At 41.2% G+C, this 24,196-nt stretch overlaps 1 protein-coding gene and 1 long non-coding RNA gene across 4 annotated transcripts; one reads left to right on the forward strand and one right to left on the reverse strand.

The window, feature by feature from the left end:
* Positions 1-19,671: 19,671 nt before the first annotated feature.
* Positions 19,672-23,204, reverse strand: LOC127411961 (zinc transporter 10-like). The gene is made up of 4 exons (XM_051647930.1): positions 22,308-23,204; positions 21,888-21,965; positions 21,572-21,811; positions 19,672-21,080 (listed from the first exon to the last, which is right to left on the reverse strand). Exons 1-4 carry the CDS (start codon positions 22,783-22,785, stop codon positions 20,662-20,664), a joined length of 1,215 nt encoding a protein of 404 aa, XP_051503890.1. The 5' UTR covers positions 22,786-23,204; the 3' UTR covers positions 19,672-20,661.
* LOC127412011 (uncharacterized) lies at positions 22,613-24,155 on the forward strand. Of its 3 annotated transcripts, none has more exons than XR_007892382.1 (3): positions 22,613-22,732; positions 23,656-23,771; positions 23,971-24,155. It is a non-coding gene; the product is annotated as an uncharacterized LOC127412011 (long non-coding RNA). The 3 variants fall into 3 exon arrangements; XR_007892380.1 differs by having other exon boundaries at positions 22,657-22,794; XR_007892381.1 differs by lacking the exon at positions 22,613-22,732 and adding an exon at positions 23,374-23,485.
* Positions 24,156-24,196: the final 41 nt, after the last annotated feature.

A 24,196-nucleotide genomic window follows, 5' to 3' on the forward strand; every position in this document is an offset into this window, starting at 1 on the left:
AAACAAAATCTGTTTCTACTTATTTCAATACCTGCTTTTATTTAATCTTTTGTGCAGAAAACACTCGAGTCAGGAGTGACGAGTTTGCTGAGAAAAATGGTCTTCCGAAGTTTGAATATGTTCTTCACCCCCGGACCACTGGTTTTACCTTCATTGTTGACACGCTACGCAAAGGTCAGAGGTCATAAGTGCTTAAATATTGTTTAAATCACACCGCATTCCTTGCTGCAGGTATAAAGTCAGAATATTATAAAAACACAGTCTTCCAATTATGATATTTTAAAGAGAATTAGATTGTGTGTGTGTGTGTGTGTGTGTGTGTGTTATGTTTATGTGTGTGTGTGTGTGTGTTTGTTTATGTGTGTGTGTGTGTGTGTGTGTTCGTGTGTGTGTGTTCGTGTTCGTGTGTGTGTGTTTGTGTTTGTGTGTGTGTGTGTGTGTGTGTGTGTTCGTCTGTGTGTGTTTGGTGTTTGTGTGTGTGTGTGTGTGTGTGTTTGTGTGTGTGTGTGTGTGTGTGTGTGAGTGTGTGTGTGTTTGTTTGTTTGTGTGTGTGTGTCTGTATGTGTGTGAGTGTGTGTGTGTCTGTATGTGGTGTTGGGTGCTTCGTTCAGGAGCGGGTTTGGTTATTAGCAATAATTAATAATTATCAATGATAATTATTAATTATTTGTTATTAACATTTTTTATTGATTCCAAGACAGACAAAAATAAATTTAACCACAGAATTATGCATTTGGAATCAACTTATAACCCTTTATTAACCCCCCCCCCCCCCCCCGCACAAATATAAAATAACTTTATACCCACATATAAACAGACACACAAATAGAAATACATAAGTACATAAAAAAAAACAAAGTTCAACATATAGAAAAGAAAAAAAAATTATTGTCTCCTTCCACTGCCCCACACTAGGACCTCTCCAAATGAGACAAATAATTGCCCCATTTTCTGCCATAAATCAGCAGGGTCCCCAGCCGTCTGGAAGTCATCTCCTCGAAAGCTGCCACTTTACCCAATTCGGTGCACCACACACGAAAAGAGGGTGCATCAGTTGACTTCCATTCCCTGAGGATTAGCTGTCTGCCAATCATCACGCTGGTTAGGACCCAGCTTTTCATGTATTAATCTCCTATATTCAGGACCCCTGCATCACCCAAAATACAAAGTCTGGGACAAAATGAAAACTGAGTGTCCAGAACGTCACACACAAAACGCTGGATCCTCAACCAAAATTCCTGAATCTTAATACAACCCCAAAAAACATGGATTGTGTCCCCATCTTCTGACTGGCATCGCCAGCAGGTGGGTGAGTCTTTAAGACCAAGCCTATACAATCTAAAGGGGGTCCAGTAGAACCGATGCAAAATCTTAAATTGCATCAGACGGATCCTTGCATCTCTAGATGCAGACCTGATGCTTTTTAGAATCCTAGCCCACACTCTCTCCTCCAATACCAAGTTTAAATCTTTCTCCCATAATCTCTTGAGAGAAGTTGAATCTCCGTCCCCCAGACTCTGAATTATCAGGGAGTAACACACTGATGCCTCATGACCTTTTCCAAAAGCAGTAATCACCTCTCCCAGAGTATCTGCCGCTTAAGAGGGGTGTACACAACTCCCAAAAATAGTACAGAGCAGGTGGCGCAGCTGTAAATACCTAAAGAACTGAGATAATAATAATAAAACAAAATCTTGGGTAGGCCTAGCCCACCTTTGTCAATCGGCCTATGCAACTTATTGAAATGCAATCTGGGACTTTTACCATTCCAAATGAAGGACTTCACTATGCTATCAGAATGCTTGAAATAAGAGAGGGGGACATTTCGGACATTTGGACTCAAGATGGCGCCGAGTATGGCTGCTGCGTTGCGAGTTCCGACACAACATGGCAGTGTTTTGTTTGTTTTGTTCACAATTCTTATGTTTTTTGTCTTGGATGTTGTCTGCCTTATTGTCTACGACAGACAAACACTTTTGGACATTTGTTCAGCAATTTCACACCGTAAACGGGACTTCAAATTCCTCAATGCTGACCCGCTGTTTACAAACACACAAGCGGAGCCCTTTGTCTGGGCAGCCCGGCCGCGGAAACGCAGAAGGAAAAGGGGAAACAGAGCCGGCGTTCTCATCAGAGTAAGACGCCGTGCAAATCGACCCCCGCTACCCAGTATTCTACTGGCAAATGTTCAGTCTCTGGATAACAAGCTCTGCGAGCTGAAAGCGCGGATCTCTTTCCAATGAGAGACGAGGTACTGCTGCATTATCTGCCTAACAGAAACTTGGATGTCTGCGGAGATTCCAGACTCAGCCATTGAACCCGCGGGGTTCTCCGTGCACCGAGCGGACAGAGCGAAAGACCTCTCAGGTAAAAGCAGAGGTGGTGGTGTATGTTTTATGATCAACAAATCCTGGTGTGATCAGAGGAACGTACATTCTATCAAGTCTTTCTGCTCTCCTGATCTGGAATTTCTTATGCTTCTGTGTCGACCATTCTGGCTACTGAGGGAATTCACAGCGGTCATTATCACTGCTGTGTACATCCCCCCACAAGCTGACACAGACCGGGTACTCAAGGAACAGTATGGGAGTATAAGTGAGCAGGAAACCGCGCACCCTGAGGCCGCGTTCATTGTGACCGGGGACTTTAATAAAGCCAGTTTCAAATCAGTCGGACCAAAATACCACCAGCACATTAGTTTCAACACACGAGGGGACCGGGTTTTGGACCATTGCTACTCTCCCTTCCGGGATGGCTACAAATCCCTCCCCCGCCCACCATTTGGCAAATCAGACCACTCTTCCATTCTGCTTCTGCCCACTTACAGGCAGAAACTAAAACAGGAAGCACCCACCCTCAGAACGATCCAGTGCTGGTCGGACCAATCAGACTCTATGCTACAGGACTGTTTTGATCACACGGACTGGGAGATGTTCCGGTCCGCCTCTGATGACGACATCGAGGTTTACACTGATAGCGTAATGTGTTTCATCAAAAAGTGCGTGGAGGACGTCGTTCCAACCAGAACAACACGGATCTATCCGAACCAGAAGCCATGGATAAATAGCGATGTTCGTGCGGCACTTAATGTGCGGACCTCCGCTTTTAATTCCGGGAACGCGGAGGAGCATAAACAAGCCAGTTATGCCAGTACAGGAACAAGATTGAAGGACAGTTTAACACCACCAACTCTAGAAGCATGTGGCAGGGAATTAACATCATCACGGACTTTAAAGGGAATAAAAACTCCACCATGAACACCACTGCCTCTCTCCCGGATGAGCTAAATACTTTTTATGCTCGTTTTGAGGGAAATAACACCGCCCTCACGGAGAGAGCTCTCGCGGCCGAAGCTACAGAGGTTAGTTCACTCTCCGTCTCTAGTGGATGTAACCCGATCCTTCCGACGGGTGAATATCCGCAAAGCCGCGGGCCCAGACGGCATTCCGGGCCGCGTCATCAGAGCATGTGCGAACCAGCTGGCTGGTGTTTTTACAGACATTTTCAACCTTTCCCTCTCTTTGTCTGTAGTCCCCACATGCTTTAAAACATCCACCATTGTGCCTGTTCCAAAGCAATCAAAAATAACTTGCTTAAATGACTGCCGTTGCTCTGACCCCCATCATCAGCAAATGCTTTGAGAGACTAATCAGAGATTACATCTGCTCTATGCTGCCTCTCTCTCTAGACCCATTGCAGTTTGCTTACCACAACAACCGCTCCACTGATGATGCCATTGCATCTACAATACACACTGCTCTCTCCCACCTGGAAAAAAAGAACACTTATGTGAGAATGCTGTTTGTAGACTACAGCTCAGCATTCAACACCATAGTGCCCTCCAAGCTAGATGAGAAACTCCGGGCTCTGGGCTTAAACTGCTCGCTGTGCAGCTGGATCCTGGACTTCCTGTCAAGCAGACGCCAGGTGGTTAGAATAGGCAGTAACATCTCCTCATCACTGACCCTCAACACTGGAGCCCCACAGGACTGTGTTCTCAGCCCACTCCTGTATTCCCTGTACACACATGACTGTGTGGCAACACACAGCTCCAATGCCATCATTAAGTTTGCTGATGACACGATGGTGGTAGGTCTGATCACTGACAATGATGAAACAGTCTACAGAGAGGAGGTGCACACTCTGACACACTGGTGTCAGGAGCACAACCTCTCCCTCAATGTCAGTAAGACAAAGGAGCTTGTGGTGGACTTCAAAAGAAAAGACAGAGAACACAGTCCCATCACCATCAATGGAGCACCAGTGGAGAGAGTCAGCAGCTTCAAGTTCCTGGGTGTCCACATCACTGAAGAACTCACATGGTCCATCCACACTGAAGTCGTTGTGAAGAAGGCTCATCAGCACCTCTTCTTCCTGAGACGGCTGAGGAAGTTTGGAATGAACTGCCACATCCTCACACGGTTCTACACCTGCACTGTGGAGAGCATCCTGACTGGCTGCATCTCCGCCTGGTATGGCAATAGCACCACCCACAACCACAAAGCACTGCAAAGGGTGGTGCGAACTGCCAGACACATCATCGGAGGTGAGCTTCCCTCCCTCCAGGACATATATACCAGGCGGTGTGTGAAAAAAGCTCGGAGGATCATCAGAGACTCCAGCCACCTGAGCCATGGGCTGTTCTCACTGCTACCATCAGGCAGGCGGTATCACAGCATCAGGACCCGCACCAGCCGACTCCATGATAGCTCCTAAACCCCCAAGCAATCAGACTTTTGAACTCTTGATCTCCCACGATCAAAATACATCAGCACTACACTTTATTACTCTTACTCTTATATCTCACACCGGACTGTCATAAATTATATTATTATTATATATATTCTCTCTTAACAACTTACTATCAACCAACAGCCTGAATGTCAATACAGTACAATACAACCTACTGTACATTCTATATATACTACTATATATACTTTTTTATTTTTATTGAATAATGTGTATCTATATTGTGCGTATTGTATACTGTACAGTGTATGTTATTATTTGTATATTGTTGTGTGCAATTATGTGTATATTAGACTTTAAATTGTGTTGTGTTAATTTGATGTTATTGTAAATTGGTATATGTCTCATCACTGTCATGACTGCTATATTGATCGGAACTGCACCCAAGAATTTCACACACCATTGCACTTGTGTATATTGCTGTGTGACAATAAATGTGATTTGATTTGACATCTACAGGGAGAGATTGTAGCAGGTAGTTGAATTTTGGAATACAATTCATTTTAATAACATTAACCAATCTTAGATAAATGTAATGAAGCCCCCCTGCCCACATCGCTCGAAAACTTTTTTATTAAAGGGTCAAAATTAACTCTAACTAAATCAGACAAATTTGCTGGGAATAAAATTCCCAAATACTTAATGCCCTGTTTGGGCCAATGAAAGGTGCCTGGCTGAAAAGCAGTACACTGTCAGAGCCAAAGCTTCGGATTTAGACCAATTGACTCTGTATCCTGAGAACTTAGAAAAGGAATTAATAATTCTGTGAAGGCAAGGCATAGATCTAGTAGGGTCGGAGATGAATAATAAAATATCATCTGCGTAAAGCAAAAGCTAATGCGCCACACCTCCCGCCATCACCCCTGGAAAATCATCCTCCTTTCTTATCATGGCTGCTAATGGTTCCAGGGCAAGACAGAACAATAATGGGGAAAGAGGGCAACCCTGCCATGTGCCCCTATCCAGAGTAAAATAATCTGAAATTAATCCACCGGGTGTCAATAAAGTAACTTAATCCAACCAATAAATGTATTCCCGAACCCGTATATTTCCAAAATCTTAAAAAGATAATCCCATTCTACCATATCAAATGCCTTTTCAGCATCAAGTGAGATGGCAGCGACTGGAGCCTGATCATTCGACACTGACCACATGATATTGATGAGATGCCTGATATTATCAGAAGAGCTGTGGCCCCGAATAAACCCCACCTGATCTATATGTATAAGAGATGTCATAACTTTACTTAACTGGTTATCCAGAATTTTTGACAATATTTTTAACATCTAGTTGGATCAGGGAAATTGGATGGTAACTTTTACACTCGCTTGGATCTTTGTCCTTTTTAAGAATCAGACTGATCCGGGCTTGTGTCATGGTTGGCGGAAGCTTTCCATTCTTTAATGATTCCGTATAAACTTCTAACAAAAGTGGAGCCAGTTCTGTAGCATAAGATCTAAATAAACTCAGCAGCAAAGCCATCTGTCCCCGGAGCCTTGCCTGTAGGCAAGACCTTAATTACCTCGCCAAGCTCCTCCAATGTAATCTCAGAATCAAGAGAATATTTTTGTTCAGTCGTCAGTTTAGGGAGTTCTAATGGTTCCACAAAGTTTCTAATATCTTCAACAGTAGACGAGGACATGGAACTATATAGATCAAGATAGAATTCTTTAAAAGCATTATTAATATCAATGGCTGATGTATATATTTAATCACCAGCAGATTTCACTGAGGGAAGGAAAAGACACTCTCTGCTTTATATATCTAGCCAGAAGCTTCCCTGCATTGTCCCCCGAGTCAAAATATGACTGTCTTGCCCTGAATAACCAAAACTCCACCTTCTGCTGATAAAATAGTATTATATTTGTATTTCAAGCGGGTCAATTCTCTGAGCCCATCAGATGACATACGGCACTTCAGCTCTGCCTTGACACTTTTAATATTCCATTCCAACTCCACGAGTTCTCGTGCTTTGGATTTTTTGATGAATGAGGCATACTGTATGATCCGACCCCTAAGAACCGCCTTAAGTGCCTCCAAAGCCACGCCCACAGAGGATACTGAGGACCAGTTGGTCTACATATAAACATTGATTTCAGTCTTTAACATTTGTTGAAATTCAGGATTTTGCAGAAGGGACACATTAAAGCGCCAACTATATGATTTCTTTTTCTCTGTATGTGGCAACAACTCTAAACTCACCAGGGCATGATCTGAGACTAAGATATTTCCAATTGAGCAATCAACAACAGATGAAATGAGGGATTTAGATATTTAAAAAAAAATCTGTTCTAGAATAAATCTTATGGACTGTTGAAAAGAATGTATAGTCCCTACCAGATGGGTCCAAAAGTCTCCAAATATCTGTAAGACCAAGATTTTTACACATCCTGTAAAGCGTCAGTGTTGCTCTATGGGGCTTACACACTTTTGCTTCACTATGACCAAGGACCAAGTCCATCAAAAGATTAAAGTCTCCTCCCAATATTATATCATGAGGAGTGCCAGCGGTTTGCAGCATCCCTTCAAGATCTATAAAAAAGCCCTGATCATCAACGTTAGGTGCATAAATATTAGCCAAAATATGACTTTGCCCTTGAATTTCTGCTAAAACAATAATGACTCTTCCTAATTTATCTTTAATCTCTTTGAGACATTTGAATTGTAGATGTTTACTTATTAATGTAATGACTCCCATGCTCTTACTTCAGCCAGCACTAAAGAAAACATGTCCACCCCATATCTTCCCAAATTTTTTAGCTTCCTGCGGGGAAAGATGTGTTTCTTGAAGAAACACTATATCATATTTCTTACGCTTAATAAAAGAAAAAAATTTCCTTCTTTTTATGGGGTGCCCCAAACCCATTCATATTCCATGTGGAGAGAGACAATCCACTCATATTAACATTTGACATTTTGATATAGTAGAAAAAATAAATCGTGTCAAAAACAAGATTATACAGACCACATTCCAACATTATTGCAACAATCAAACCCCGAACAAAACAACAGAAAAAAGAAAAATGTGTGCATTAACACCGCACACGACAGCGCCAAACGGTGTCAATCCCTCTTAACTCAAACAGTCCATGTACGCATACGAGAGCCACCGCGACAACTTTGCCATCGGATTGCTCTAGTCCGGTGCTTCTGCACGAATTTTTTAAGGCAAAATTACGTAACAGAAAATACTTTGTAAAACAGACCCCAGCCAATAGGCAGAATAAACACAAAGAACATGTAGACTCATTCACAGAACTGTCTCAAAGGTGTGTTCCTCAACAAAATAAACTCCAGCTGATATAAAGCCGTACAGTTTCCTCGGACAGACAGACAATTGTTCAGTGAGCCAGCTGTTATGAGTTCAGCAGATGATGAAATCATTCTAATGTCCCTTAAAATTACTCCACATAACAAACTCCAGCAAACAGGAGGCATAAGCTCAAAGAACGAACAGATTCATCCACAACTGTCCCGAAAGAGTGTTATTCCACAAAACAAACTCCAGCCGCTAGGCGGAACCAGCACAAAACAAACACAAAAAACAAAACAGATGCCCCGGTTTCTTGAATGGTCAAGTGTGTATTGAGCGAGTCAAATTCACTTGGAGGCTGCATTTAAAAAAATAAAAATAAATACAATATGACTTACTCAGTCCGTCAACTTTATAAAAGACATCCTTTGTGTAGGCATGAAGATATTTTGCAGTCATTCTTAGTGTCCATTCTCAATCTGGCCTGGAACTTCAGTGTAAAAGCAATTATCCGTCCATGCAAAAGTTTCTTGAAGGAGTCATTCCACAAAACAATCTCCAACCTCTAGACGGAGCCAGCACAAAAAGAAACAAAAATGGAGCCCAGCTTCCTCAGACAGCCAGAGTAAGTACAGCGAGTTAATCCACTCTGGAGCTACATGAAAAACCCCAAATGGCTTTCTCACCCATTGTTTTTATAAAAGACAGTGCTCGCTTTGGACATGTAAATACCCTGCGACCATCCTTCATTTCTATTCTCAGTTTGGCCGGAAACATCAGTGTAAAAGCGATCTTCCATTGATGTAAGAGATTCTTACATTCCTTGAATCGATCACGTTTCTCTCGTCGCATTCACAAAGTCCGTGAACAAGAAAATATTGTGATTCTTCCAAGAAAGCTTTCCTTTGCTCCTCGCCTGGCGCAACACGAGATCTTTATCGGATGATCTTAGAAATTTGGCCAGAATTGATTGGGGCCTGTCTCCCTCAGCAGATCTGTGAGCCGGGACTCTGTGAGCTTGCTCGATTTCCAGTTTATGGCCTGTTATGTCGGGCAGACTCGGGAAGAGGTCGTCAAGGAATTTCACCATATCGTTCATGCTCAGGAATTCCAATAATTCGTATGTTATTCCTTTGGCTCCTATTTTCCAAATCTTGAAGTTTTTCCAAAAAATTTTCCACGACTATTTTGGACGCGGGCGGATTAGCGGATAATTCCCTTTCCGATGATTCCAGATAATCGATCCGTTTCTCAACTTCTGTCACTCTCTTGACCAACTCAGTGAATTTTGTTTCCATCACTGTAATCGATCGACGTATTAGATGGAGATCCTCCAAGTCAGCAACAACCTTCGTCAGCATCACCGAGATGTTGGACAGTTGACGCTGGATTTCATCTCCTGATGCGCCGTCCAAATCGAGTCCCCGGTCTGAAGGCCCAGAGGTTTCATCTTGAACACATAAGTGTCTTTTAATGTCTCCAGAGCCCAAGGATTTTGACTTCTTTGCCATGTTTACCTCAAAGAACAAATATGTACTGGGTGTATCGAATCTCACCGGATTATAACATGAAAATAATTTTAAAAAACGGCAAAGTGCACAGAGCTCATGACTCGCATGGCGTCATGTGATCCCCCCGATAATTATTAATTATCAAAATCAATAGAATATTAATAAGGATTCATATCGCCGGGGCACCACCCTGGAATCAGGGACTAATAACCAGACAGTATAGCATTCTCAATTTAGGATCGTTCTCTTAGGAAAGTTGACATCTGGAGTACATCGACAATCAAAAGGAAAACAATGAAGGCTTGAATCCGAGCACTGACATCCCCTGCCAGCCTTTGACACAGGTGTATGCAGAACAAACCAAAGTACTTCTCTTTAAAGTATAACAAAGTTTATTAATGCAGTAATATCAATTAATAATCAATACAATGCAGTCAATAAACTTCTGACTTCCAACTACAAACTAAACAGTGACATGAATAGATATGGTAACAAATAAGCCTATAATACATGAGTGGAAGGTGTGTATATGTGTGTGTGTGTGTGTCTGTGTGTGTTTAAGGAGGGAAGGAGGGCACAAAATGGTGGATGTGGCTCTCGTGGAGAGTACATCAAGCAAATGTGGACGGAGAGACTAGTTAATGGCGTCTGCCCTGTAGGGCCTTGGCCCACTCAAAATGGCAGCAGAGACCGCATGGCCCTTTGTTCTATGATCAAAGGAGAGGCATTGAACTCAGTTTCCCAGGATCCTTCACAAATTCACAACTGGATGCGAAGTCCGCTCATGGACCCAGTCTCAAAAGGCATTGGTCAAAAGCGGCCTATGACCGATGACGTCATCTTGTCAATAAAACCAGCGGACAGATGAAGTTCGGTCTCTCTGTGCTAAGCTCTGGCTGGCTGTTAAGAGACATCTGTACTGTGCATGTACTGAAGGAGTTTTCCCTCCGTTTTGGACTGAGAACAAAGAGACCACGTTTTTCTAACCTCACCATTTGGCCACGGTAGAGTAAGATTAACTTAGCTTTGTTCAAGTCTTATAGTATACTTATAACAACCGGATCAGTTCACTGTAAAGCAACAGTGAATTTATTTTGAAAAACGGACAGGCGACCAGTTTCCCTTCTCCCTCTTTTCATTCAACGTTGACTACCTTCTGCATTCTTCTCCATCGCTGGATCCGAAGAATAAAGCAGAGACGCATCTTTTCGCTGACGAGTGTAAGACAAGGGACCATCCAGACCGTTTCTCCTGACCGCTCAATGCAACAGGAATTCCAACGGACAACCCTACTGAAATCACACAGGATTTCCCAAGTAAGGCTTGATATCTGGGCAGATTTAGTTTAGAAACTGTGATTTTTCTTGTGAATCTAAATCGTATTTTTGATTCTAAATGCTGATGTTTTGAGTATATTTGTATGTTAAACTCTGCTCGCTGTTTGCTGTTTTGAGTTGGGAGATTTGTATTTAATTTTTTGGGGGGGTTAAGTTTGTTTTGTTGAGTGATCTGAACTACTAATTCAGTCCCGCTGTTACGAGCGGTTACCCTCAATTAAATTGCATGCACTTTTCCTCTCTCTCTCGCTCTCATTCTCTCTCTCTCTCTGAGTGAGCGGCGCCGTGGTTTATGTTCGACTCAGGCTGGTGGACCAAATTCTCCCGCCTGTTTCTTCAGTTCCTTTGTGTGTCCACTCATTTCCACCCTCACGTGGTATCAGCTCCATTTTGAACTTGATCCTCCATTTTGATTCCTTTGTTACCGCATCTGGACACACACACACACACACACTAGCATATAGCTCCACTGTTAGTTTAGGATTTCCTTGATATTTTTTTGGGATTATATTCGGATGGTATTGGCTGTGTTCATTACTGCTTGATTATAATAAACCTTGTTATATTATAATAAGTACTCCTGTTTGGTTTTGTTTGAATATTGTGTTGAAGCCAACCTCTGCCACGTCAAGAACTCCCATGTTACCTCAGCGTACTGTTATTTTACTGGTGTTAGAAACTAACTGTAACTAGATTACTATTAGATTTGTATATCAATAATTTAACTAGTTTTTCCCCTTTTTGATTATTTTGATTAACAATTAAGATACTCAACCTACAGGGTAGATTTTGTTTTTGTGAGACTCAATCAGTAACTTGCTATCATTTTTCTCTTTTCAAAGAGTGGTGCCCCGAGAATAGAATTTAATGAGTTAAATTCTATTATTTAATTATTATTTAATTATTCAATAATTAATAACAATTAATTATTGATTATTTCTGATGGTAAAACTGATTTAAATAACCAGTAGCGCCTACAGCCCGTTTAACGTGCGTCTCCGCTGGTCATTAATTTAGGGACAAAGCTGAGCTTTATCGCCAAGTTATCTACTCGCCAAATGTGTGTGCGGGTGTGTTTGTGAGGGGTTGTGTGTGTGTGCGGTTAGTATGAGAGAGAGAGAGAACAGGTTAATGGCACCGAAGCCAGTTTTAGTGATTGTGATTGTGAAGGCAACTGTTAGTTTATCACTCAGAGACGCGGTGAACGGCTCATAATCTGTCCGCCGCAGTCTTTGGTTCTTTAATGGATAAACTCAGTGTGCCGGTCTCACCCGTGATGGCTGAAATACACAACAGTCCAACATGGTTGGACGACAAATCTCATTCGTTTTAACAGTATGTTAAAGTAATACCTGGAGTATTATTAGCAGCAATGAGCGGACTCGGCGATCCGTAAACTGTGCAAGCAATAACCTTGATACACAAGAATAACACACTATAATAATCGATCTCGTCCATCGTTTGAATCCGACTCAGTTCCTCGAAGCTCGGGTGATGACGGGAGGCCATTTCCTTGCTCTGTTGGCGGGCAGTAGGGCAGCTGATTCTCGGCGGGTCAGCGGAGAAAACAGCGAAGTCGACTCGGTTGAAGAAGAGAAATCTTCTTTCTTCATTTCTGCAGGCAAAAGAGTGAGACACGGATTGCTCAGCGGTCTCCTTCGGATCCGTTAGCGTGCTCGGTGGAGCACGGAGAAATCTCCAGCGAGATGGCGATCGTATGGCCAAAGTTTCAGGTACATACGTTATTTCCTTGGGTAACGAGGCTACATCTGGGAGCAGCAAGGCTGCGTCTAGATGAGGCACATACTGTCGCTGGAAGCAACGCCTAGAAAGATCTCTGAGGTTTTTATACTACCGATGACATCATGGTTGAGGGACGCGTTCTGTCATGCATTTCATCCAATAGGAGTTGAGAGTTCGATCCTTCAGAATTTCACACATAGGTGTAAAGTGAGCAAGGCTTCATGGGATCTGTAGTCTGTTTTGGACTCCCTTTGTTTGATTTTGGTGCCGTTGTTATCAGGCTGTATGGAGGCCTCAGTCAGGCTGTATGACTGTATGTAGGTCTGCCTTTGTCTCATATCTGAGTACATGAGGCCCAACAGTGTGTGTGTGTGTTTGTGTGTGTGTGTGTGTGTGTGTGTGTGTGTGTGTGTTGTGAGTGTGTGTGTGTATGTTGTGAGTGTGAGTGAGTGTGTGTGTGTGTTGTGAGTGTGTGTTTGTGTGTGTGTGTGTGTGTGTGTGTATGTTGTGAGTGTGTGTATTTGTGTGTGTGTGTGTGTGTGTGTTGTGAGTTTGTGTGTGTGTGTTGTGAGTGTGTGTGAGTGTGTTGTGAATGTGTGTGTGTGTTGAGTGTTGTGAGTGTGTTTGTGTGTGTGTGTGTGTTGAGTGTGTGTGAGTGTGTGTGTTGAGTGTGTGTGTTGAGTGTGTGTGTGTTGTGAATGTGTGTGTTGTGTGTGTGTGTGTGAGTGTGTGTGTGTGTGTGTGTGTGTATGTTATGAGTGTGAGTGTGTGTGTGTGTGTGTGTTGTGAGTGTGTGTTTGTGTTTGTGTGTGTGTGTGTGTGTGTGTGTGTGTGTGTGTGTGTGTGTGTGTGTATTTTAATGTGATTTTTATTTGACCATAAAGTTTCATAAAGAGCATCAGTAGACTAATTTTATGATCCTTTAGTGCCGCACAATTAATTCAAATAACACCAAAATGGCGATGTGGTCAAATGTGGTTATTAAACCGCAAAAGGCTGTGATTAAAGACAGATAAACATGGTCTGTGTGCTCTTCCGAATAATCAGATGAAACGCTGTTCTCTTGTTTTTAGAACAGTTCACATGCATTGTGAAAGAAACGTGATGCATGTTAAAGCATTCAAACAATTCCACACCACAAGTTATTTTATACATCTACAAATGTTGCTCAGTATAACAGAAAAGATGACATTGTTTCACCAGATGCGGAACATTGTGAACGAGACGCAACACTTTCGGTGTAAAAATAAAAGCTTCAGGTGAAGGTGAAGTAAATAGGACCAAAATACATTACTTTTATCCTCCTGAGACCGGAGCGTGACTGTTGTGTGTATTTTCTATTCCCCTTTTTGATTTGTAATTAGTATCACCTAAGAAACATGCAAAAAAAATTAAAATAATAATTTATAGACCAAATAGTTTTCCTTAATGTATGTCCTCATATGTGGACAGCGGGACTATGTTGTGAAATTTTAAATAATATCAAGCTATAGAAAATCAGATTGTTTAATCAAATTGTGTATTATGTTTCCAGGAGTGTTGATTATTCATGTTACAGACATTACATCAGAAATTAGCATAATTAATTCTGATTCAAAGTAATGTCCAGCATCATCCAATCACTGTCAATCATGTTAAAATAAAATGATACATTATAAATTCTGAATCTATGTACTGATTATCATTGTCACATGTCTGTCAAACATGTTGAGTGATCCAAACATCATCTGCAGCCTGAAACTGAACTTTTGATCAGATTTTAGGAGTGAATGCACTTAACTGCATAGAGAGCTATAGGATGCTCCCTTGCTCCCTATTTAGTGAATGACTTAACCTCCAGTGTGCTGTCTGTCTGCACTGGTCTCAGAACAGTTTGAAATGCACCTTATTTTCATCCTAACTCCATATAAAGCCTCTGAAAGACACATTTTCCAGCTTTTGTATGAACCCATTAATTCTCAATGTGATAATGTACAGTAAATATATCTGAAACTGAGCGTACAGTCCATGAATGTGGTCATTGTGCTTAATTAACTGCATGATTTCAAATTGTTCAAAATAAAAAAATGTCATATCAGATGAAACTAGAAACTCCAATCGTTTGACTCAAGTTCAATGTAAAAACTTAATGAGGTTTCTTACCAGATGTAGTTTTGTTGGCATTTTAATCAAACACAAACTCCTCTGTGATCTGTTCCATGTTGTTTTGATCACATGACTCCGTCCGTCGGAAGTTTAACCCTTTACTGACAACACAGAGTCTCCTGAACTGAGATCAGTCGGTTTAAATGAAATTATGCATTGCCTATAGTGAAGCCAAAATACAACGTCCATGAATGTGGACGCAGGGTTGCATGAGGTTAAATAAAACAAACCCAATCCTCAAAATAATAATGATAATTCAGAATTATATTTTAATAATTAGCTTGATTGGGTCCCGCATTAATAATTTAGTATTATGCAATATTTAACTGGGTTACAATAAATAATGAGTGAAGTTGTTTTTGCACACCTTGTTCATTTACAAAAACTTGAAGGTAAATAATGTTTTTTTTTATTAAGCTACAATGTGTCGTATTTAAAATATAAATATAAAAGTGCATATCAATGAAAATTATTAAATGTCATTATCTCGTGTTTTCAGTAAAAAACTGAGAAACATGCCTTCATAAAAATAAAATAAAAATCCCTCTTGAGTCATTTCAGAGCAAATATATAATTCTGTAGATGTATATCTAATATCGTCATTAGGCCGGAAAACCCTAATGTTAAGATATAATTTTTGTAGTCGTATCACACAGCCCTATAATGAGCTTAAACAGACGAATTTCAGATTTCAATCACTCAATCAAAGAAAGAAATAAACAGTATCTGTGTATAATAATCCTTTTCTCTCTCTCTTCACAGGACAGAATTTAGATGCAGTCCACGATATCACTGTTGCATATCCTCAAAACATCCCGCAGACGGAGCGCCACCTAGTGCTCGGCCTGTTTCCTCGCGAAATCCACTTTCACGTGCGCCGCTACCCGGTGTCGACTCTGCCCCAGTCGTCGGCGCAGCTGCAGCTCTGGTGTCAGGAGCGCTGGACAGAGAAAGAGCAGCGACTGCGTGAGTTTTATTGTGCTGTTCCGCGCGGCTTCGACAATCCCGAGGCTCGCGTGCCACCGTGTAAGAGTGAACTGAGAGTTGCACTGATTAAAGCCGTGTCGCTGTTGTACTGGAGCGCCTTCATCACATTCTCGTGCGTCGCTCTGTGGCTCTGGGCTCCTGTGCGGGTCTACGTCCTGTTGATGGTCATCTTCTTCCTGGTCCAGCAGAAGGTGTTGGGCGGGGTGGAGATGATGGAGTTGGCGTGTCATCGGCGCAGGAACGGCACAACTTCAAATCCAGAGCGAGACGGAACACAGCTGAAGAGTGAATGAGATGCTGAAGATTGAGGCGGCGTCTGCTATCCACCGCGGGCTCCTGCCTTTAACACGCTCCTGTTCGCTTGAGCAGCCGCTGCATATCGCACTTCAATGCTGAAAGACGCATCACAGACAGAGAGACTCACGATATGAGAAATGGAGGGATTCAAAATAATGTTTTCCTACATTATGATAATATAATGGGAAGAGTGTGTGTGTGACTGTATGTGTGTGTGGTGTGTTTGTGTGTTGTGTGAGTGTGTTTGTGTGTTGTGTGTGTGTGGTTGTGTGTGTGTGGTTGTGTGTGTGTGTGTGTGTGTGGTGTGCGTGTGAGTGTGTGTGTGTGTGTGTGTGTGACTGTATGTGTGTGTGGTGTGTGTGTGAGTGTGTTTGTGTGTTGTGTGAGTGTGTTGTGTGCGTGTGAGTGTGTTTGTGTGTTGTATGAGTGTGGTGTGTGTGTGTGTGTGTGTGAGACTGTATGTGTGTGTGTGTGACTGTATGTGTGTGTGGTGTGCGTGTGAGTGTGTTTGTGTGTTGTGTGAGTGTGGTGTGTGTGTGACTGTATGTGTGTGTGGTGTGCGTGTGAGTGTGTTTGTGTGTTGTGTGAGTGCGAGTGTGAGTGTGGTGTGTGTGTGTGTGTGTGAGTGAGTGAGTGAGTGAGTATGTGCATGTTGTGTGTGTGTGTTTTGCTTGTATTTGTGTTGATGTTTTACTGGTGGACAAGTCCTTTAGATTTCAACAATGCACTCGTATTTCTCTCTGCTCTGTTTTATTCTCATATTTCTTTCTTTGTTTTCTTAGTTCATCATTTGCTCATTTTACTTTGGCTAAATAAGTTACAGCCATATTTTAAAGAATTATTATATTGTTCTCTTGTTTCTTTGAATTATTTATTTGTTTTATTCTTATGGAATACAGCCATAACACATTAGCGTTCATGTAAAATAACGTCAAAGGACGTTAAATTGTCAAACAGATGATACAAAACGCTGTACCAATACTTGGCTGTTTATGTTAATGTGTCATACGTTTCTAAAGCAGTGTAGCGTGTTTTCTAAAAGCTCATTGCACTTTAAACATGCTGCTGTTTAATGCATGTCGACCGCTGCCATTGTTTGAGCTGCAATTAAAGCTTCAGAAAAGCGCCAAATGACGTGATTGAAGCACTCGCAGTGATGTCACACCTGGTAAAGCTGCTGTTAAGATGAACCAATAAATGTTTCTTGTTTGAGGTGTTTCAGGAGAGAAAGTTACTTGATGAAACGGTATATACTGTAACTTTAAAGACAATCTGCATTAAAAGCTCATTAATCAGGGTGAATATTCTGTTTCCAGTGTACAATATTTCAAAGTAACGTACTGCAGTAGATTTATTGTAATGAATGTAAGACCTTCCCGTCCTGCTGCCCGTCTCGCTGTCATCATCATCTTCATCCCTCCCTGACTCGTTTAATCCTCTGATGTGACCTCACCCGTCAAACAAGCTGATTCATAAACACTAATGTTGTTTTCGGCTGCCTGTTATTAAATGTGCATGTGATTTATAAAGAGCCATTGATCATTATTACTGGAGACATGTGAGACTGTTCAGATTGTTGTGATGGATGTTGGGTGATTCTGCTGGTTTGGAGGAGGAAGACCGGTTTACTGTGATGGACAATATAATGTCTGTATTACCAAACTAAAATCATTCAGTCTGTTGCTCATCTGTCACTCAGGTATATTGAGTCACTGTAATCATACTGTTGAGCAAATCAATAATCAATACTCCAATAAATCTGTGCTCCTTTTCAACCTTGTGTCCTGTTCAATTTATCTGCAAACGTTCAAAAATGAAGAGTATTTCTTTCTGGAATGTCCTTTTATTTGTAAATCGGAGTGATTATATTTGGTGCTCGTGTTTAAATCCGAATAGCTGCTGCTGTTCATGAGATGTTGTGATGTGACACACATCAGGGCGTGACGTTTGAAGGTGAAGTGGGGTTGCCATGACAACAAATGGTGACTTCACTGTTGCCTGGTAACGTGATGCAGAATGATGTCAATGGAAACGTTTGGACCTGCGCTGTGACATCACAGGTTAAATCTGTATCTCTGGAGACAATGAACAGAAGCCCTTAAAATAGACAGCAGGGATTCACGTGGCAATTATAATTCAATATTCTGCTGAGGTGTGTTTGTCACTAAAATTGAAAGTTCATTATAAACATTATAGCTGAAGTTAAATGTTCCTGGAGAGTCAGACTGATCTGAGTTCAGTGTCTATATGAAGCATTATGTTGCTTTTGCCAAAGACTGATATAAATGATGAATATCAGATCATGTATTGATCCAGGATCAGTTGTTATTTCCTCATAACATGAAGAGTACAAACCGGATTTTCATCTGTCCACCTGCTCAATAACGTTTTAGAGGTTGACGTCATTCTCACCATCTTCCGCTTGAGAGGTGAATTATTCCATCAGTCTAAAGTTCTCAATCAACGTCTTCTGTGTTCACTTTTTTGTTTTTACCTCAGTTCAGATGTTTCTGTGTTCTAGGAAGCTTTAATCTTTTCTTTGAAAAGTGTGACATCACGACCGTTATCTCTAATTGTATGAAGTGTAAGTGATGAGAGCAGAGCTTTAAGATGAGAATGAGTGTTGGGTAGATTACTTCTAAACTGCAATCTGGTACTGATTACAAATGACATGACTAAACTGGCAATCAGTAACATAATCTGTTGGATTACATTTTTTGGCTAATCTAATCTGATTACTTTTGTATTACCTCTGATTTATTTGATATCACATGCATTTGAGTAGGATAATCTATACCATTTTGACAATGTTTATTAAATGCGTAAAAAAAAAAAAAAAAAAACGTATAAAAATGTGAGAATATATATGATTTTTTGTTTTATGCAATATTTGTTACTGAATGAAATAAAAAGGGTCGTGAAACCCAAAAACACTATCTATTATCTTCCTGGTTTTATTTATTTATTTTCGGACTTCAAGAATCACTGGATACGATGTATATATAGTATTTCACAGCTATACATCAACAGTGTTTAGTTAATTACATAATTATTCATCATGAGAAGGCATGGTTTAATCGTTTTAGTGCTTCTGTCTACAAATTCAGAAGCATAAATCCCACATTTATTGACAGTGTAAAAATATGAGTTGCATCGGTTTAACATTTATGTGTAGATTACACTGTGAATATGAACTGATGTATTTCTGTACATTTGGGGTTCATCAGGAGATAGTAATTTATGCAAATTAATGTTGAGAAAACATGCCTAACCTCTAATGCTTCTTTAGATTTGACAGGGAATTATTTGCACAAACACTTACTGAACATGTGTCAGAGGTGGACTGATTTAGAATTAGAAATGTAAAAGATTAATAAAGGAGAACTAGTGGGATCAGTAACTTATGAAAAATTGAAATGATTTGTATCCTGTTATCATGCAATCCATAAAAAAGTAACTGTAATCAGACAAGTACATGATTTTTGTAATCCAGATTACATGTAGCCCGTTATTATAACAGTCATGAATTGTGTTGATGTGTTTGTGGAGCTCTGCTGCTCTCTAGTGGAGAAACACTGTTACTGACAATATTCACAACTTCAGCTTGATTAATAAACCAGTGAAAAGTCATTTAATACTGGAAATTGAGTCCATTCAGATCTGTTTATTTACAATATAAAGCCTAACTCTGAATTTAAACAGAATATGTTACTTAGTTTAAAGTATTTGATTGTCGCTCACATGACTATTTCATAGGTTATACACTGACACATACAAACATTATGAATAAATATTAACTCATTCTAGTTTCCCTGAATCACCAATCGCTTAAGATTATTAAGAATGAAAATAAATAAACAGGAATGCAAATATACTTTTCGGGTCAAATCACATTTCACCCCAAAATTATAGGAAATAAAATATGAATTGTATATTTTGCATAAAGGAAATGAAACATAAATGTTTTTGTATTGTGACATTATTTTCCTGACAATTAAACCCATTTACACCCAAAACTCCCATTTATGCAAAATACATCTCATTCTTATTACTGTAATGTGTTCAGATGTTTTCCTAATTCCCATTACATAAAAAAAAAAAGATTATGCATACATTAAATGTAGTACAACAAATACTAGCATTATGTATAAATAAAAATACATTAAATAATAATCGGGGGATATTTTTGACATTACAGTAATGATAATTTATTCTTGACAGATTTTTGTGAAAAGATAAATAAGCTGATGATGAAGAACAGCACATGAACATGATCCAGCAGAACTTCAAAATATCTGAATCTGAGCGTCTCTCAGTGACTGTATTAAACAGCCGATACGGTCTCAACATCTTACCTAGAGGAATAAACGAGACTGAAGGCACAGGGTTCGAGGTCGGCGAGGTGCAGACGTGCAGTCAGCCTTGAGATTTCAGTCCAAAGTGCATCAGACGGTGAGTACCAAAGTGATTAAATACAGCAACTGAACTCATATCTCAGAGTCTCTTTTGTTCTGTGGAATATTACAGGGCTGTTTCTCAAAATTAACCATTGCTCAATCTTGAACCTTAATGAGAATTGAGAAAATTGTTTAGTGCAAGAGAAGATGTGAGGTGACCCTGAGGAAACAGCTCTTCAGATTTAAAATTTGGTGCTCTCAGTGTGTTTGCCCTCTTTCTCTCTCAGCAGTGTGTTTCTGCTCTCGAGCACGTCAACAGTAACATCTCCAGAGGGCGAGGAGGGGTTTCCGTGACAAACAGACGCCACTCTGCCGGGACAGCACGACAGCTTCCTACACGCTGGTGACAGACAGGGGGTGTTACAGTGACCCGTGTCCTGCTCTCCTTCACTGCACTCAAACTGAAGCGTCACGCTGTGAACGCCGGCGCAGTGAAACACCTCCAGTATCTGTCTGTGAAGGCCTGATGTTTCCCAACACGGATCGTGAAGGTCAGGGGAGACTTTGACATGCAGGGACGCAACATTCCGGCCTTTAGCCAACTCCCACACATGAGCCTCATGAACACTCATGACACCGGCCAGTTTGCACACGTTCTCCACTGAGACACAGACAGAAAAACAGGGTAGAGTAGGTGAACACTAAGCAGTACACTTAATGAGTGTAAAGGATTATAACAACAGCATTTATGCATTTGGAAGACGCTTTTATCCAAAGCGACTTACAGTGCATAAAGTGTTTACATTTGAGCAGTTTATGTGTTCCCTGGGAATCGAACACATGATCTTGCTGTTGCTAGCACCATGATTGACCAGCTGAGAAACAGGAACCCTTAAAAAACAACATACACTCACTGAGCACTTTATTACCTGTACACCTACTTATTCATGCAATTATCTAATTAGCCAATTGTGAGAATTGCACCGCTGCCACACGATTGGCTGATTAGATAATCGCATGAATAAATAGGTGTACAGGTGTTCCTAATAAAGTGGCCTGTGAGTGTATTTCCATACATTGTGCAAACTGACATTAGACATTAATTTGACTTAAACTGAACTTCTGAAACAGTTCGAATGTAAATGAACTCACAGATGGTGCTGAATGGCAGGTCGACAGGACTCATTTGCAGCAGGATTCCTGCAGTTTCTTTCACCAGCGGAACGGCTGAAGACATGATAATGGCCACCATGATGAGCGTCAGACTGGGATCCACGTAACACTGCCAGTTACACGGACTCTCAGGGGTCAAAGGCCACACGTAGAACAACGCTGAAGCCACGACCACCACCACTGAGCCCAGAGCGTCATTCAACACATGCAGCAGGACACCTGGACAAACCAGACAGAGTATTGTGTCACAAAGCTCATCTGATTCACTGACAACCCATCATCTTCTGAAAATCACCTCTGATGTTCAGAGGAGGTCCATCATTCGCAGACTTTTCCTCGTGGTCAGGAGAAGTGCTCTGCTGGGACAGTCTGCCTGCGGACGGATAATGGACAAGTGTGGAGTGCAGAACTGAAGCTCCATCACAAACATGTTAATGTGCTGCAGCATTAATATAAAAACACTCAATCAGAAACTCTTTCACCTGTTACTCTCCTCACAGTGAATCAAACAATAACTTTTATTCATAAAGCAGAGCAAGGTTCATATATTTGAATCCGCATTTTATAAAGGCTTATTGATGAAGTTATTTTAAAGTGTTAAGCCAAACTAACATCAGATGAGTTTTAATATTCCTCACACAAGTGTTTTCTATCTGAAGGTAATTTAGGTGATGATGGTGAGCAGCATAATAATGACATTGTTTGTTCAGAGCACCTGCTTCTTCTGCGTCGCGTTGCTCGGAAGCGTCTTTGGCGTTCTTCTCTCGCGTCGCGCACAACCACCGGCAGTCCGTGAAGATCAGCAGCCCGAGCACATTGACCGCCAGACCCAACGAGCCCACGATCAGAACCAGCGTCGGGTCATCGATCGGCTCCGGCCGGGCGAGTCTCTTGAGCGCCTCCACGGAGATGGAGAAACAGAGAGCGGCCAGAAACACGGCGTTGGCCAACGCGCCGACCACCTCCGCGCGACCCAGCCCGTACGTGCAGCGTCCTGATCCGGCGCGTCGCGCCACCCGCGCCGCCGTCAGCCCGACGCACAGCGACAGAATGTCCGACAGCATGTTGAAGGAGTCCGACACCAGCGCGATGGAGTTGCCCATGTATCCCGCCACGATCTCCGCCACGAAAAAGATCACGGTGATGACGAGCATCAGAATCAGCCGACACGTTTTGCCGCTGTACCGTCCCATGCTCGCGCGGTACTCTTAAACAATAATAAGTAATAATAATAAGATGATGATGATGATGATGAAGTGTGTGTTGATGCGAGTTCAAGCAGGTGCGACTCTCATCTGTCACGGTTCATCACTTGCTCCTCCCGTTACCGGCCGTGATTTGGCACTTTTTCATGTATCGATGATGATTCAGCTGGACGCTCGATGATTTCTTCAGGACCTCCAAAACATGCAAATGAGCTTCTTTAAATGTTCTTTAGGGGTTTCACTGTTGACAGCAGGAACAGCGCGCGCCCTCAATATGAAGAGAGTGTTTAGACTGTTTGTAGAGTTCTTGTCCTTTTCACAGGACTAATCCAGCAGGTTTTCCTGCTTACAGTCTCTGTTTGAAGGGTTATTTGGTTCCATGCAGGTCAACAGGGTTGTTCATCTACGAGTCAAGCGTGCTCAGCATTTCTGTGCCCTGTAAAACATTAAATCATCTTACATGACATCCATTGACACATTAGCTCAGATGATGGCTTTATTACTACTATATAAAACTTGCTTTATCATCTGAACAAACTTATCTTTTCTTTCATCAGTTAACTTTATGCTTAAATTCAACTAGAAATGTTGAGAACATTTATGAACTCTCTGTCTCTGTGTGTGTGTCTTTGTTACAGAATTATGCATTCCATCATCAAAAGTAACTAAATGAGACCAACATTTTTCAGTATGTGTGAATGTTGAGCTTTTAAATTTGAGTGTGAAAAATTGCGGGCAGCAGCCCCAAAATGCTCCAGAGTTTAAGGGGTTAAACTGATGTTTTTATGAAAAAGCACCTTTAATACATTTCTTATGTTACTTGAAGTTCCTCATCTGTTGTGTTTTGTGTTGTTGCAGTCGGTGTGATCTGTGGAAACTCAAACCCCACAGGAGGATCTGACACTGAAAACACACTGGGACCTTCAACACCAGGAAAAGGTTTTAAACTACACCAGCATTGTTCTGTTTTACAGGTACATAAATCAAATGTCTCCTTATATCTAGTTAGAAAATATCCAGCATTCTCTGCTGTTTGTTGTACAAATCCTATAGTGTGCACTGTGTTGTTATTTGTCTACATAGTGCATTATCTGGGATGCATTGTGTATTTTTACACGTTCTACCTGTGTCCTTTACATTATAGATCAACAAAAATGTGTTTGTTTTTTCCAGTGTACGTGTGCAGGGCTTGAATGACAGTGACTGTAACCTGAAACTGTTGTGTCACCTGAAGTTAGCTGATTGTGTAAATCTGCCTGTCTCTGATCTTTAAAGGGGTCATGAGGAATCACATTTTCCTTCATATTTTGACATGTAAGTGTTCATTGAATCATAAAAACATTCTGTAAGTTTCAGAACTCAAAACTTCCTCTAAAGAGCATTTATTGTTTTTCTGTAA

The sequence above is a fragment of the Myxocyprinus asiaticus genome, chromosome 21, assembly GCF_019703515.2.
Source record: "Myxocyprinus asiaticus isolate MX2 ecotype Aquarium Trade chromosome 21, UBuf_Myxa_2, whole genome shotgun sequence".
Lineage (NCBI taxonomy): Eukaryota > Metazoa > Chordata > Actinopteri > Cypriniformes > Catostomidae > Myxocyprinus > Myxocyprinus asiaticus.

What these genes read in the sequence shown, in the direction of transcription:
- LOC127411961 (XM_051647930.1), bottom strand. Translation starts at nt 22,785, where the DNA reads ATGGGACGGTACAGCGGCAAAACGTGTCGGCTGATTCTGATGCTCGTC. An exon ending in ACCTCCTCTGAACATCAGAG is followed by an intron (nt 21,812 to 21,887) that starts GTGATTTTCAGA and finishes TGGTTTGTCCAG; the next exon opens with GTGTCCTGCTGCATGTGTTG. An exon ending in CCTGCCATTCAGCACCATCT is followed by an intron (nt 21,081 to 21,571) that starts GTGAGTTCATTT and finishes TCTGTGTCTCAG; the next exon opens with TGGAGAACGTGTGCAAACTG.